This window comes from Sus scrofa, chromosome 6 (genome assembly GCF_000003025.6).
Source record: "Sus scrofa isolate TJ Tabasco breed Duroc chromosome 6, Sscrofa11.1, whole genome shotgun sequence".
In the NCBI taxonomy this organism is placed as follows: domain Eukaryota; kingdom Metazoa; phylum Chordata; class Mammalia; order Artiodactyla; family Suidae; genus Sus; species Sus scrofa.
In genome coordinates, this window is record NC_010448.4 from 142,805,065 (window position 1) to 142,821,619 (window position 16,555).

A 16,555-nucleotide genomic window follows, 5' to 3' on the forward strand; every position below is an offset into this window, starting at 1 on the left:
AGGTGAAATTAAGGTGTGGATACTTAATATTCACACAAATATTCAGTTCCAGATCATTTCTGGATATCAAAATTCCGAGGAAAGTGGAGTTGTGTTATTATAGCTCTAGAGAGTCATTTTTTTTGTTTGTTTGTTTTGTTTTGTTTTTTTTTGGTCTTTTTTTTTTTTTTTTTTGTCTTTGTTGTTGTTGTTGTTGTTGCTATTTCTTGGGCCGCTCCCGTGGCATATGGAGGTTCCCAGGCTAGGGGTCGAATCGGAGCTGTAGCCACCGGCCTAGCCAGAGCCACAGCAACGCGGGATCCGAGCCGCGTCTGCAACCTACACCACAGCTCACGGCAACGCCGGATCGGTAACCCACTGAGCAAGGGCAGGGACCGAACCCGCAACCTCATGGTTCCTAGTCGGATTCGTTAACCACTGCGCCACAACAGGAATTCCTAGAGAGTCATTTTTAAAGTTCTGCTAAGGATAGAAGTTCTTTTTCATTTGGAGACATTTGGTATCCTCCCATGGTGCTATTTTCTTTTTTAAACTTGTGTCCCTTGATAGAAATGGCTTTTGGTCAAGAGAAAAATTCTGCACATATTTGTATAAGAAATATCTCTCTGGGGGAACAGATAGTGCTAAAAGTTTTTGTTTTTGATAATTAAAAAAAATCTCTATTTATATAACTTCATCAATCTGCCCTTTCACTGATCCACTTCTCATTTTGAGTGCAGACCTCACTGACAGCAAATGCATTTGACAGCTATTTCTTCTTGAAGTTCAGCAGCCTCAGTAGAAATGACAACAGCATGAGTAGGGGACACTGGAAGAGGTTGGTTGAGGGAAACAAGGAGAATGTCAACCTCCCAACTGACTCAAAAAGATCTCTTTTCCTATTGTTTATAAATACGTTTGGAGTTCAAAATGACTTTATACAAAGGATTCCAATCTGTTGTTGAGTTCCAGTGATGTCCCAGTCTACCAGAAGAAAAATTTATTCCAACCAGTGCAAAATTTGCTCTTATCAGAGAAGAAAAATGAGGTCTGGGAAAGACAGTCAGAAAAGAGGGAGGCAGGATTGTGCTTGGCATAACTCACAGTAATAAATACTGTTTTCATTTGCTTATGGACTGATGAAGTCAAGGCATTACCCCTGGGCATTCTTCACTGTTAATAATGTATATTGCTTTAGGAGAGAAGAAATACAAAGCCTCAGGCAAAACTTACACTACTTGACATATTTCTTTCTGTAAAAGGAGAGTTTAGCTACAGCATTGACATTCACTAAAATTTCAGAATCATTTTTTTAATTTCAATTTTACTTTAAACTGGAACAAATACTCTTGACTTTACTTGATGGAAATAAATTTGACTTTCATATTTGTTGCATCCACATCTTGACTTGCTCTCTTATAGCCTCATCTCTCAGTTTTCCAATATTTAAAATTTCATCTCTCTTTCTTTGTCCATTCTAGACTTTATTTCTAGGTAAGTGAGCTACATCCATCCTCCACCCTTGTTCCAGTTCTCACTCCCTGCCTGTAAGGAATTCCAGCAGCAATACTACCAGTCTCAGTTAAATTACAAAAGCCAAGAATTGCAGTTACTTTTATTCCAGTTCCACATATAGAGTACTGACATAATTGTTTTTTAAGGCAGAAGGCTTGGAGAAAATTAGTTTGCAATGACTTCAATTTAAAGATTACATATTTTAGGTAAGTTTTTTTTTTTTTTTTATATAGCAGAACAAAAAATGGTTTTATTTGAATGACTGCATGTATCAATTTTTCTTAAGTCGATATTTATTTATTTATTTATTTACTTTTTTGCTTTTTAGGGCCATGCCTGCGGCATACGGAAGTTCCCAGGTCAGGGGTTGAATTAGAGCTGCAGGTGTTGGCCTATACCACAGCCGTAGCAATGTGGGACCTCAGTCACGTCTGCGACATACACCACAGCTCACGGCAATGCCTGATTCTTAACCTACTGAGTGAGGCCAGGGATTGAACCCACATCCTCATGGATACTGGTCAGGTTCTTTACCACTGAGAACTCATGGGAATTCCCAAGTTGATCTTCTTTTAAAGATCTAATTCTCATTTTAAAATGACATCGATTTACTGTCATCCTACGAAAAATTCTACAGTACACTGATTTTTGCTACCAAGTGAAAAATCAATCTCAGAAGTAATTTGATTCAGTTGTTTTATACACAAATGATGGCTTGGTTGTATGGTCAATAGCAAATTTTGAAAATTTAAGATTTTCAAAAGATGTTTTGAAATTTTGAAAATTTAAGATTTTCAAAAGATGTTTTAGACCTTATCTTTCTAAATGTGTATGAAAAGAAACATTGAGGTGCATTTTATTATAAAATGTGATTAACTTCCAGATTATAATAAGGCATGAATAGTTCTTCCAGAAATGTAACACAAAATTATAAAAAAATACTTCGTATGGTCTAGGAAAGCAAAAATTCTGATTTGGGGGCCTGTGAAAGAAAAGATTAAAAGGACAGGAGTTCCCATCGTGGCGCAGTGGTTAACGAATCTGACTAGGAACCATGAGGTTGCAGGTTCAATCCCTGGCCTTGCTCAGTGGGTTAAGGATTCGGCATTGCTGTGAGCTGTGGTGTAGGTTGCAGTTGCGGCTAAGATCCCATGTTACTGTGGCTCTGGTGTAGGCCTGCAGCAACAGCTCCAGGTTCCTAGCCTGGGAATCACCATATGCCGCAGGAGCGGCCCTAGAAAAGACAAAAAAACAAAAACAAAAACAAAAAAAAAAAAAAAGAAAAAAAAAAGAAAGATTAAAAGGACATATAAATGATCAAACATCACATAATTTCTCTCAAATTTCTTTTAGTTTCTCCTAGTGAGTTCCTGGGCATGCCTCAGAGATGACAAGTATCTGGAAATCCTGAAGCTCTTATTGGCTGAGCTGGCAAGTTCAGCATAAGGAAAAGGTTTGTAAGCCAAGACTAAGTTAGCTGCATTTTTATACCTTTCTATTCTGATGTGGACCCTTGACACCCACCTTTATTATTCTAGTTAAGTGATGTTATTTTGCACTTAACTTAGAATAAGACACCTGAGGAGGGAAGAGTCATCAGCTCTAAAGAAACCTTTGAATAGCTAGTCTTTACATATTGAAAAATTTTCAGATTTCATTTCACTAGAATTTTAAACTTTCTTGGTATCCTTTCCAGAAGGGAAATGTTTTAAATTTTGTTTTAATATGCCACTTCAGCCTTTTTACTGCAATGTTTTTCTGCCCCAGCATTTCAACATATCCTTACAGGTATTATCCTTCAGTTTTAAATCTCCTCAGGGATATTCAACCTGTTTAAGACTCTCAATACTTTTAAAAGAGTTCGTCATTTCAGAATCAGGGAAAAACAGTCTTGTCCTTCCTATGGAGAATTTCACCAAATCAGAGTGTAGTGTCTGATTTTAAAATTCTATCCATTTATATTTTGCACTATGACCTTTGTACTATATGTAGTCACCCATGTGATCTTGGCAAGTAACTTAACCTAAATTCTAGATCACTGAGAAAGTCTAAACTCAATTTCTTCTTTCATTAAATTGGACAAAAATCATATAGTCTACCTCATATTATGGTTGTATTAGGATTAGATGAACAAATACGTTAAAGCACTCTGCATAATGTTTGATCCAGAGTAGTATTTAATGTGGAGTATCTAACTGTTCTTACCACAGCGACTATGGCATAATCCAATAGACTGAAGCAGTAAAAGCAATGGTATGATAGGACTCTAAAATATAAGTACTTCTTCTGATAGCACTGTTGTTTTCAGCTACTGTAAAAGTTTTTAATAGCAGTTCTCAAAGTGCTCAAGTAGTGTGGCCTGGAATTCAGAAGAGGATTTATATTACTTCGATGTGCTTCTCGCAGTGATTCCCAGATGTTTTGAATTAATGGGCATCAGAATTTGAGATTTTGGAGACTGACATAGAAAGAGAGACTTAAATGCTACCACCTACTATTACACCACTAAATAAATAAAATAAAATAAAAATAAAGCTATAATTTAATGTCCTCAACTTTGCCATATATTAGCCACTCTCAGGTACTTAGAACAATGACAATAGATATAGGAGCAAAACTCTTTCCAAAAGATGAACTCATTTTGTTGCATTATTTTATGTATCTAAACCACAGCTTGGAGGATACCCACATTTGTTCTCCTATAATGCTTTGAGTACTGCTAGGCATAGCCGTAAGTATTACCAATACTAGTTTAAGAACTATGATAGCTAGAACAGAGAGCCACAAGTTCAAAGACTTTCTAAAATGGATTTCACACTGAATCTCTGCACAGTAGTTTCTGATCACAGTAGTGTCACACAGTAGCACTATCATAGCAGTAGCATCATAGTAGTGTCTCTAGGTATAGTGATAAGATTTTAAAAAATCTTCTGCAGAGAACTTTGAGAAAGACTTAAATGGGGTACTGGCTAAGACTTCACTACTTATTATCCTTTGACTCCCCACTGTAGTTTAATTTCTGATTTTTTCATACTCATCCTAATTCGTCTCATGACTACTCCTTTCAGGACGGCTGCAAAACTAACATTGACTTTAAAAGACATTCACTGTAGAATAAAATGTAAACTCAAAATATAATAGTACAACTTTCATATCTATTTTGGTAAATCCTGCAGCCCAGACTAATAATCCCATTACCATTTTCAATTCCTTAGGTCAATTCTCACTATAATGGTAACTTAGTATCTTTAATTAATACATAATAAAAATTAAATTGGAATATTTAGAGCATTCTTTATTCTCTTTACTCTGGGAGGTAACAGGTAAACATGTCTAATTATAGGTTCTGAAATCTCAGACTTTGGGCAAAAGTACCCCTATAGGGTAGTCAAAAAATGTTTATGCTAATATCAAGCTGAAAGATACTACCAAAAAAGACAATTATAGGCCAATATCTTTGATAAATATACATGCAAAAATTCTCAACAAAATTTTAGCCAATTGAATCCAACAAAACAAAAAAAAACATACACCACGACCAAGTGGAATGCATCCTAAGTTCACAAGGATAGGTCAACATATGCAAACCAATCAATGTCATAACACTACATGAACAAAAAAAAAAAGAGTAAAAACAACCACATGATCATCTCAATAGATAAAGGAAAAGCATCTGGTAAAATCCAACATCCATTCTTGACAAAAACTTTTACCAAAGTGGGTATAGAGGGAACATATCCTAACATACAAAAGCCATTTACTACAAACGAACAGCCAATATAATACTCAGCAGAGAAAAGTTGAGTCTTTCTGCTAAAATTTGGAACAAGACAAGGATGCCTTCTCTCACCACTTTTATGCAATATAATATTGGAAGTGCTAGCTAGCCACAGCAAGAGAAAAAGAAAAAAAAGAGATCAGTTGAATTTCTGTATAATAACAATGAAATATTACAAAGGAAATATAAAAAATACCTTTTAAAATCATACCCCAAAAAATTAAATACCTAGGAATAAACCTGACCCAGGAGGTCAAAGATTCATATGCTGAGAACTATAAAACATTAATCACGGGAATTAAAGAGGATTCAAAGAAATGAAAAGATATGCCATGCTCCTGGGTTGGAAGAATTTATATCATTAAAATGGCCATAATACCCAAAGCAATCTATAGATTTAATGCAATCCCTATCAAATTACTCATTACATTTTTTACAGAAGTAGAACAAATAATCCAAAAATTTATATGGAACCATAAAAGATCCAGAATTGCCAAAAAAATCCTGAGGCGGGGGGAAGCAACAGGTATAACTCTCCCAGACTTCAGACAATATTACAAAGCTACAGTAATCAAGACAGTGTAGTACTGGTACAAAAACAGACATACAGACCAATGGAACAGAATAGAGAACCCAGAAACAAACCCAGACACCTATGGTCAATTAAACTTCGACAAAGGAGGCAAGAATATAAAACAGGCAAAAAAATAAATAAATAAATAAAAAATAAAACAGGCAAAAGACAGCCTTTTCAATAAGTGGTGCTGGGAAAACTGGACAGCTGCATGAAATCAATGAAACTCCTAGAAGAGAACATAGGCAAAACAGTCTCTAACATAAACCACACAAATGTTTTCTTAGGTCAGTCTCCCAAGGCTATAGAAATAAAAACGAAAAGAAACCAATGGGATCTCATCAAACTTATAAGCTTTTTCACAGCAAAGGAAACTGAAAAAAACTGAAAAGATAACCTACAGAATGGGAGAAGATAGTTGCAAATGATGCAATTGACAAGGGCCTAATCTCCAAAACATACAAACAACCCATGCAACTCAACAGCAAGAAAATAAACAACCTAAGTAGACATTTTCTCCAAAGAAGACATACAGATGGCCAGTAAGCACGTGAAAGAATGCTCACCATCACTAATTATTAGAGAAATACCAATCAAAACTACAATGAGGTACTACCTTACACAGCTCAGAATGGCTATCATTAATGTCTACAAATATCAAATGCTAGAGAGAGTGTGGAGAAAAGGCAACCCTCCTATTCTGTTGGTGGGAATGTAAATTGGTACAACCACTGTGGAAAACAGTATGGAGGTTCCTAAGAGAACCAAATATAGAACTACCATATGATCCAGCAATCCCACTCTTGGGCATATATCTGGACAAACCTACGATTCAAAAATATCCATGCACCCATATGTTCATAGCAGCACTATTCACAGTAGCCAAGACATGGAAACAACCTAAATGTCCATTGACGGATGAGTGGATCAAGAAGACCTGGTATATGTACAGAGTGGAATACTACTGAACCATAAAAAGAATAAAATGATGCCATTTGCTGCAACATAGATGCAACTAGATATTTTCATATAAGTGAAGTAAGTCAGAAAGAGAAGGAACAAATATAATATGATAACACTTATATGTGGAATCTAATATATGGCACAAATGAACCTATCTACAGAACAGAAACAGACTCGGAGACATGGAGAACAGACTTGTGACTGCCAAGGTGGAGGACGGAAGAGGGACTGGGATGGACCGGGAGTTTGGGGTTAGTAGATGCAAACTATTAAATTTCAAACAGATAATCAATGAGGTTCTGCTGTATAGCACAAGGAACTAACTATATCCAATCACTTGGGATAGAATATGATGGAACATAATATGAGAAAAAGTCCCATAATATGAGACTGGGTCACATTGCTATACATCAGAAATTGACACAACATTGTGAATCAACTACAGTTTAATAAAAAAATAAAAAATAAATAAAACTTCAGATTTTAGGCAAAAATGTTATAACACAGGGTAGTCAGAAAATGTTTATGCTAGTAGGAGGAAGATATGAGTTTACACATGAAAGACATGATAAAATTTTAAAGGAGTATTACATTATTTCACACTTGAGAATTTTAAAAGGCTAATGAAGTTTTCAGATATATTAATTATTATTATTATTGTTATTTTTTAGGGCCGCATCTGCAGCATATGGAAGTTCCCAGGCTAGGGGTCAAATTAGAGCTGCAGCTGCCAGCCTATACTGCAGCCACAGCAATGGCCAGATCCAATCCTCATTTGTGACCTACACTGCAGCTCCCAGCAATGCCAGATCCTTTAACTCCCTGAGCAAGGCCAGCGATTGAATATGCACCTTCCTTGGATATTAGTTGGGTTCTTAACCCGCTGAGCTGCAGCAGGAGCTCTAGATTAATCACTGCAGACATTAACAAGAATAACTAGCTCACAAATGTTTAACCAATGCAGAAATGCACAAGATTCTCAAAGCAAGTAGAGAAGCAAGCAAACTATCATCATGACTTGTATTGATATGATTAAACAAAATATTATGGACTTTGAAAACAGATTTCATGTAAAATGGATGTATGAATAGATAATGCAAACCCTTGTTAATTTCATTTATAGTGACAAATGATTATGGCTTTTCCTTTTATGGGAAAATCATAGTCGGCCTTTTCATCTATGTAAGTAATTATGATTCCCTCCTTTGGTCAAGCTATGTAAGAGTTCTTGCTTGGCTCTGATAGGTACTCCTTCAATTTCCTACCATCACATTCATGCTCTCTTCTTTCCTCATAAAAAAGCAGATTTCTCTATTTTCCTGAGATTTCCAACTTCCTCTTCATCAATGACTTCTCATCATCCTTTAAATATGATCTGGTGTCTGTCATACTTATTCCTTTCTAGATTGTACCATAATTCTCTCTGTCCTTTTAAAAGGAAGCTCCTTTCTTTCCCTTCTTGCATTTTCTAGGTTTCTGTTTCTTTCTTTCTTTCTTTCCTTTCTCTTCCTTCCTTCCTTCCTTCCTTCCTTCCTTCCTTCCTTCCTTCCTTTTCTTTCTTTCTTCTAGGGCCAAACCTGTGACACATGAAAGTTCCCAGGCTAGGGTAGAATCCGAGCTACAGCTACTGGCTTACACACAGCGACAGCAACGTGGGATCCGAGCTGCACAGTTCTTGGCCGGATCCTTAACCCACTGAGCAAGGCCGGGGATCAAATCCATATCCACGTGGATACTAGTCAGATTCATTTCTACTGTGCCTCAACGGGAACTCCTATCTCTGTTTCTTAATGTAAGTTCCTATGGATTCTGCCCCATCAACTGAGTAAATTACTTTTGCTACGACCACCAATGACATTTTTATTGATAAATCCAAGGAATCTTTAGTGCTTATTCATTTTTATTTTGCACCATGTGATACTGTTGATCCTTCCCTCCTTTAAACATTTTTTTTTCTACTCATTTCCATGATGGCACTGTCCCTTGTTTTTCCTTCTACAGTTTTTTAGTGGACATCGGAATTGAAAGCCCCATCTATTCTATATTCTACTCCAACTTATTAGTCAAAGCCAATTATATAATTCTATTCAACTTGCTAGTGGTAAGAAGTTCTTAGCTATTTTGGATCAATGAGATGTAAAAAGTTTGTTGGGGGATTTAGGGAAGAACAGTTCTGCTTGTAGAGATAGCTACTGGATACTGGTTCTCTCTCCTGAAGGAGGAAACTTCTATCTTCAACTGTCATAGGTAATCATCTTATAAGAGGGACCAATTTTAGGATAAAATCAACAGTGTGAATGGAAGAGTTGAGAGGGAAAAAAATATAAGCATTTAAAATTATGTAAGTGAAGCCTAATCTGAGGCTTATCTTAGATTTTGCCTACTTCTTAAGTTAGCTAAGTATTTCTTTAATGTTCAAGGCTGGACTTTTCTATAACTTGTGATAGGTAGAACCTTACTGGTAAAATCTTTGGTCATTCCTCCTCTATTCTTTTTTCTGAGAACATGTCTTAAATGTAGCTGTTCTTTTGCATTCTGTGTCTTCTGTCTCATTCACAGCTCAGTTATGACTTATGTTTTGATGACTGCTAAGCTTGGATCTCCAGCTAAGCATTCTCTCCTGAACTTCAGAAAAATATATCTAAATATCCACTAAAAATTTCCACTCAGATTTTCTAAAGATACCTTAAGTCAACATATTAAAATAAACTTTCCTCCCCTCCTCCACTTCCACCTATTATTCTTCTGCTTTCTCATCTTAGTGAATGGCACATCATTTCTCATACAAATTAGAAATCTAGGTATCAATCTTGGAACTTTTATTGGTCTCCTATGCCCTATGTCCAGTCAATCACAGGATCACATTGGCTCTACCTTTTAAGAGTACATTGAATCTTCACATTTCTCTCTACCACCATTGGTCCATCTACTTTTCCCCAGATCACAATAGACGCTTTATAACTGTTTCCATGGCCTCTAGTCTTTCTCCTCTCCAATAGTCTCTGAAAAGCTACCAAAATGTTCTTTAGATGAAAATTTAATGATGTCTCTCTCCTATTTAAAACACTCCAATGTTCCTCTTCTCATTTCTTTCAGTATAAAGCTCAGCATAATCTGGTTTATGCTTATCCCCTAGCCTTATTTTACACTACTCTTCTCTCTTTAGTTTCTTTACTAAACAGGTGTCTTTTTCAGGTACTCTCATAGCCCTGTATCCCATCTTCACAGGATTAACCACACTATACTATTTACCTACAGTGCTGGATATTGATAAATAGGCAGATTAATAACATGCATAAAACTTGCAAATCAGGGTATTAAAATTATTTGGGGTAAAATAATTTGATATTTAATATATACATTTAAAAAAGCTCTGAAGTATTCATTAAGGGAAAAAATCATCCCCTAGGATACAAAGAAAGTATGTGATTATGTACTATATTTGTTATGAAGCACAATTATAAACATTCATGAGCTAAAGAACTAGAGTGTAAAAACCACAATTCACCTTAAATAGAACAGTACTACTACTGATATCAGCTTCTTCCCTGATCCTACACCAAGCCTTCTCTTTAGAGATAACCATAGTTCTAAATTTCATGTTAACATTCTCTTATAAAAATAGTTCTCTCGCTCATACCCTTAGGCTTAAATATGCATTTTTAGTTTTACTTGTTTTTGAGATTTATAAATATGAAATTCTTGATATGTGCCATCTTTTGAAAATTGTTTTTCACTTAAATTATTCTTCTAATGCCTATACATGTTATCCTAACTATACTTAAATTTTCATTGCTGTAAAATATTCCTTTGCATGAATAACAGAATTTATTTGCACACCTTCCTTGTGATGGACATATAGGTTTATCTAGTTTTCTACTATTGTAAATATTATAAGTATCTTAAATAACATACATGAGAGTTTTTCTAGGATAATATTTTAGGAAGGCAGGTGTTGGAATATAGGATATGTGCATATCCAGCTTTATAAGATAATTTTTTGCCAATGTGATTGTACTTTATACTCCCACAAGAAGTATAAAAGAGTTTCCATTGCTCTTATACTTGCAAACAACTTATATTTTCTTACTTATTTTTGTCAGACTAATATCATTTTCCTATTTCCCTGACTGATAAAAAGGTTAGTTTTATTTTAACGTTTTACTCTCCTGATTCCCTTGTATTTTACCATATTTTTGGTATTGTGTTATGTCTTACCATATTGATTTTTAGAAGTTTAAAAAAATATACTCTGGAATATCAATTCCTTGTCCCCCGTGTTACAATTATCTTCTAGGTTATAATTCTCATTTTACTCCCTTTATGGTGACTTAACATGAAGTCTCACAATTACCTACTTATGACTGAACCTACTTCAATACACTGACAGGTCCTAGAGGAAGACACCATACTGTATCTTGTTTATTTCTGTTCCCTAACATCTAGCAGATACGTAACACATGTGCTTCTTTCCACACACAGTTGCTCACTACATGTTTGATGAATAAATGACAGGATGAATGAATTGCTATGACTTTTGAAATGGCAAATCAATCTTTTTTGTGGTCAAATTTTATTTTATGGAAATTGGCTACGCTATGGTGCTGAATCCAAGAGAGTCAGAAATCTACATGACACAATTTCCTGTTCTTGGACTTCAAAGGTGGATGTCAGGCATGAATAAGAGGCAAGAGATCTTCAGAGAGGTGGCAGGATGTTTATAAAAATTCATCACTAGCTCTGAAAAAATTAATTCTTTTCAATGCATTATAGTTAACCAAACTCCCTATTGTAAGACAATATTTAGCCTAAGTTTATCACAATGTTAGAAATGATGTTAAGACGCAAGATATGGATTACATGTTACAATGGATATGCAAGGTTCACGGTTTGTGTCATTAATTTGAAATTGGTTACCTTTTTAGTAATGGTGTCCGGAGGTACATCCCGCCTCCCAAGAGGATAAGGATTCCATTGGCCACTAGGAGATACATCTTCTTGTCCATTGTCTAAAATGTTGCTTTGCTGGGACGGGGTCTATTGCAAAAATGGTATGGCATTCTTTAGTAATGTAATAGAAGTTTATCATAGTTTTCTGAAAAGAGTCCCTATGATTATGGTAAAATTAATTTTGTTTAATTGCAGAAAAACATGTATCCTGAACTGGAGGTATTATTACACACTATTTACTTGGTAAGAATTGTAAATTAACAGCTTTGTGGAAGCAATAAGAAATTCAATTAAAAGGATCATCTTATAGTTATTTACTGACTTTTAAAGAGAAGTTTAAATTTACAGTACCAGGATAAAAATAATCAGAATAAAATTAATCAACTGTTAAAAACCACCATATTTAAAACGTGCTTAATTTGTTTCTTTAGTATGATCTTACCATTTAGAATATAAACTGAAACCATATCATACCTAGTATGTAACTTCCAATATTCCAAAGCATAACCTAAAACAAATTTTATAAGGCTATGTTGATTCCGGGAGCATGTGTCTTGCACTAATCCAAAATGGTGCTAATCCTAGTATGGTGTGAACTATGATATTATCTATGAATCACTCTGAGGGAGAGACTAACACATCAAAAATTACTGCACTATTAGAATTTCAGTGTAAATAAATCATGACTGCTATTTCAAATTAATTTATTGCATAAATCACTTGTGCATTAAAATTTAAACTCTTCATATATATTTTATTTTTTAGCTGATTTACTGCTTATTATTTTTAACAAATATTACTACTCCTATCTTTGTTATTACTAATACTAGATATTTTGGGAAGTCTCTGTAGTCTGCCCTGAGTAACAGAAAGAAAGTAATCATATGGCCTCCAGTGGAGGGATATGGTAATAGCATATTTTTCCTGTGGAAGTAGATGAACTTTTTGCATAGGCTTTCTCTCCTTCCCTAACCTACAGCATATACAAGTACCGCTTGATTTTCTGGGTGAGATATTATTTATGCCATTTTCTCCATGTGTTTTGGAGGATCCCTATGGATAAATAAAGCCTGGTTAGAAAGTGAATCTGCAGCTCGTTGTCTGAAGAACTGTCCTCCAACCCTGGAATGAGAGAACTGGACCTTTCTCCTCATAATATGGTGCAGATGGCCTGCTTGCCAGGCTTCATCTGGTTATATGGAGTGGCCCTAATTGTTCTCCTTTAGAAAACAATTATATAACCACTCTATCTGCATTTTGACTACATGCATTTTTAAAAAGCATTGCTTGGAACTATTTAAAAATAATATTGGAAGTTCCCGGGTGGCATAGCAGGTTAAGGATCCAGCATTGCTGCAGCTAGGGAGCAGGTCACAATAGGCTCAGGTTTGATCCCTGGCCTGGGAACTTCTATATGCCATGAGAGGAGCCAAAAAAAAAAAAAAAAACAAAACAAAACAAAACAAAAATTTATGCCAAAATTAATGAAGCGAAATTAGATGAACTTTTCCTAGGGTCTAATCGGTATGGTGAAAAGTGAAGAGATTTTCTTTTCGTACTTTGGCCATGAGAATTGCTTTTTCATGAGCTTATCAGAAAGATGAAAAAACAGAAAATGGGTATTGAATTGAAGCTCTTGGGTTAGTTAGGAATGAATTTATACGTATTTCTTTGAAAATCAAATGCAGGTACCATATTTGAAGTCTATATTATTTGAAAATAACCAGAGAGCTATTCAATGCCCATCTGTCTGTTTTCAAGTATTACTTTTACAGTCTTAACCCTTTCCAGACTACTGTGTTTGCATGTGCCCACACGCGATTTTTCTAGATATTAACATGACAAATAAAATTGTTTAAAATTAAGCAGTTAAAGCATAATGATGCAGAGTTGGCACTACTGATTGCTGTTTTCTTTTTGAATTTCTAGTACCCATGTATTTTCTGGTTTGGTTTATTCTCCAATGACGTGGGGTAATAAATATGTTCATCTGTGTGTAGAACACAGATTTTTGAAGAGTGGCCAGAATTCAACACAGATAATCCTTTTTTTCCCTCCATATCACCCCTAATCTCTATTTCCTCTACTAAACTTGCTTCAGCTGCGCAGGCATGACTCCTAGTCACAGACAGCAACTCAGAATTGCAAAATTCTTTTTAACATAAAAAAGGCTAAATCCTTAGTTGAAATCCTGATGTTGTGATATAGATTCTTCATTAGTTTAGCAATTAATCTCTTTTTAAAATGAGCATCAACAACTACACCAATTCCTTAACATTACAGAGGCCAAAGAAAACATAAACATGGAAACATATGAAAAAAATATTTTCCCTAGACAGCAAAATTAAAGGAATTTTCTTGAAAGCACTTTCCTTTATTAACTTTAAGAATGCTCTGGCCTCTTTCCCTTAAGTGAGACACTCTAGGTGTGACTTAAGTTTGCAGAAATAGAAAGACCATGAAAAAAATTATTAATGTTTGGGAGGGAGGAAATCAAGAGAGAATTATTTAGTGGGTTCACATCCTTTCCCAAAAGGAGTGAGTATAGCTATTTACAAAAAATTTTACTTTTGATAAAGTGCTGCTGAACTCTCTCTCTCTATATATATAAAATGCAGTTGCTTAGTTGTTAAAATTCTATGAAAAGTTAAAGAGGAGTAACTGAAAAATGTAAAAATAAGTAATGAAGCTATCACTATTGAAAGTTATTATTTCAAAGAAAATAACCAGATTGAGGTTCAGTTATTTATTCAATTATGTTTAGTAGCACATTGTAGTTATTTTCTTTACATACTTTAAAAGATTAAGAATTAGTCTTCCTCGTCATTTATAACTAATTAAATATAAAAGACATGGAAAATCAGCATAATGTACCATTTCTTCAGACTCTAAATTCTGCAGATCCTTAATATTTCAAAATAAAAGAGGAAATGGTCGGTGTGATTTACTGAAAAATCAGAAATTATATTTATTAAGAAGTTCAGCAATGCTAGAGAAGTTTTGTTGAACAGATGCTAGTCCCAAAGATAACTGTGGACATCTGTAGATTTAGCATTTATGATTTAGACTCCTGTGAATTATCACAAGTATCTATTGGGAGAAGTAATTTCCAATTTCGTTGAGACATAAATGTGCATGAATATGGGTGTCTGCATGTCCCTCTATATATCTGTGTATGTATGAGCATGTACATGAGTATGTACATACATGTGCATATCTGTGTGTCCATATGTGAGTTTATGTGGATGTACAGGATTCACATATATGCGTAAATGAGCTTAGCTGATCCATAGCTTTGCTCTTGACTATTAATTGATGGGTGCACTGAAAGCTTGGGAAATGCACTTATTGCATTTTGTTGGAGAAATTATATGAGACCAGAATCAGGACTTGGCACTTTGCCAAATTGAATATATCCCTTAAGAATTCAAGTATCTGTTTGACTTCGTTATGGCACATATCACAAGGCACATATCACAAGGGTATTAAGAAAAAAGTGTGTTAAAAACTTTCCCCAAAGTATTTTTGGTGAAATTATTGTTATATTATTCTTTTTTTACTGAAAAAAGTAGGTTATAAAGACAAAGCTTGGATATAAATCATTATGATTTCAGTGTTCCACCTGAAGATGGTAATTTAATGTCCAGATGTTTTTTAAACTAGTATTTCATCATAATGGTGAGGAAGCATCTATGAGTACTAAGATTATTTTGGAAACTTTATTCACTTTCTATAAAGATTTATGGTGATTTGTAGGCTGAAGGCTTTCTGCGTAATTAGAAAGATAAGTGGATACTTCCTGAGCCATAGGTAGTCAATAATAAATGAAGCAAAATCAATAGAAACTATAGGCATAAATTGCCCCAAGGTGCTGTATAAATCTTGCTTTGCTTTCAGCAATCAAAACAAAGCAAAACAAAACTGGAATTAAATAAGTAACCCTTGGAACTAGAGTGAATGAATGCATATTAAATATTAGTATGATTTGATCCTGAGTCTTTTGCATAGATCCAAAAGAAAGGACATTAGAAATTTAAAATGAGTTCAAGTGTAAACTTTGCGACCTAAATTTCTCTAATTCAAAACATTGTGGAATGAGTATCACCTAATAAAACAGATAGTGAGGCCATTTTTTTTCCCAGGCAAAATTGTATTAAAAGATTATTTAATACATATATTTCCATAATTTCAAATTCCTTCCTCTGAAGTTATAATTTATATTAGTGTCTGTTTCAATAAGCCAATAAGCAGGAAGAGCTATGGTATAATATTATGGTGGTAGAAGTTAAAAAAAAAGAACAAGAAAAAAGCATCAATTTCTCCAGTGTAGAAGAGACCACACATTGATATTGGCAGCTGGACACCTGCAGATGGGGAGTTAGAAAAGGCCAGTAGTTTGTCTCGTCTCTGGAGCCACCGTAGCATGGATGATTACCTCGTACTTTTCTTAGGTTCACAACCTTTGGTCTTTCACTGCTACCAACATATTTCTTGGTGCTCAGGAAATTCAAGTAGATCTTAAAGAGCACAAGGTAGCTACTAGCATTTATTAAACTTGGCTAGCTAAGAGAGTACTGTATCTGCAGCATAAAGGGGATAACAGGTCATGATAGGTTTTGGATTAGTTAATATATTCTACTTGTGTATTATCTTCTCTATCCTATAATACATACTTTTCTGGATTGTTATGAAGATGATATAAGATAATAATGTATACGAAAGAGCTTTGGTAATTATTATGGGTTATGTTCTATAAAATGTAAGGTTTTATAAACATTTGAGAAGACATCATCGTA

General features: G+C 34.7%; 1 protein-coding gene across 1 annotated transcript in view; it reads right to left on the minus strand.

The window, feature by feature from the left end:
• Positions 1-16,555, minus strand: part of LRRC7 (leucine rich repeat containing 7) — a 538,317-nt gene that overhangs the window by 69,389 nt on the left and 452,373 nt on the right. The window contains 1 exon segment of the mRNA XM_021096484.1: positions 11,727-11,846. Within this exon segment, the coding sequence (XP_020952143.1) occupies positions 11,727-11,846 (120 nt within the window).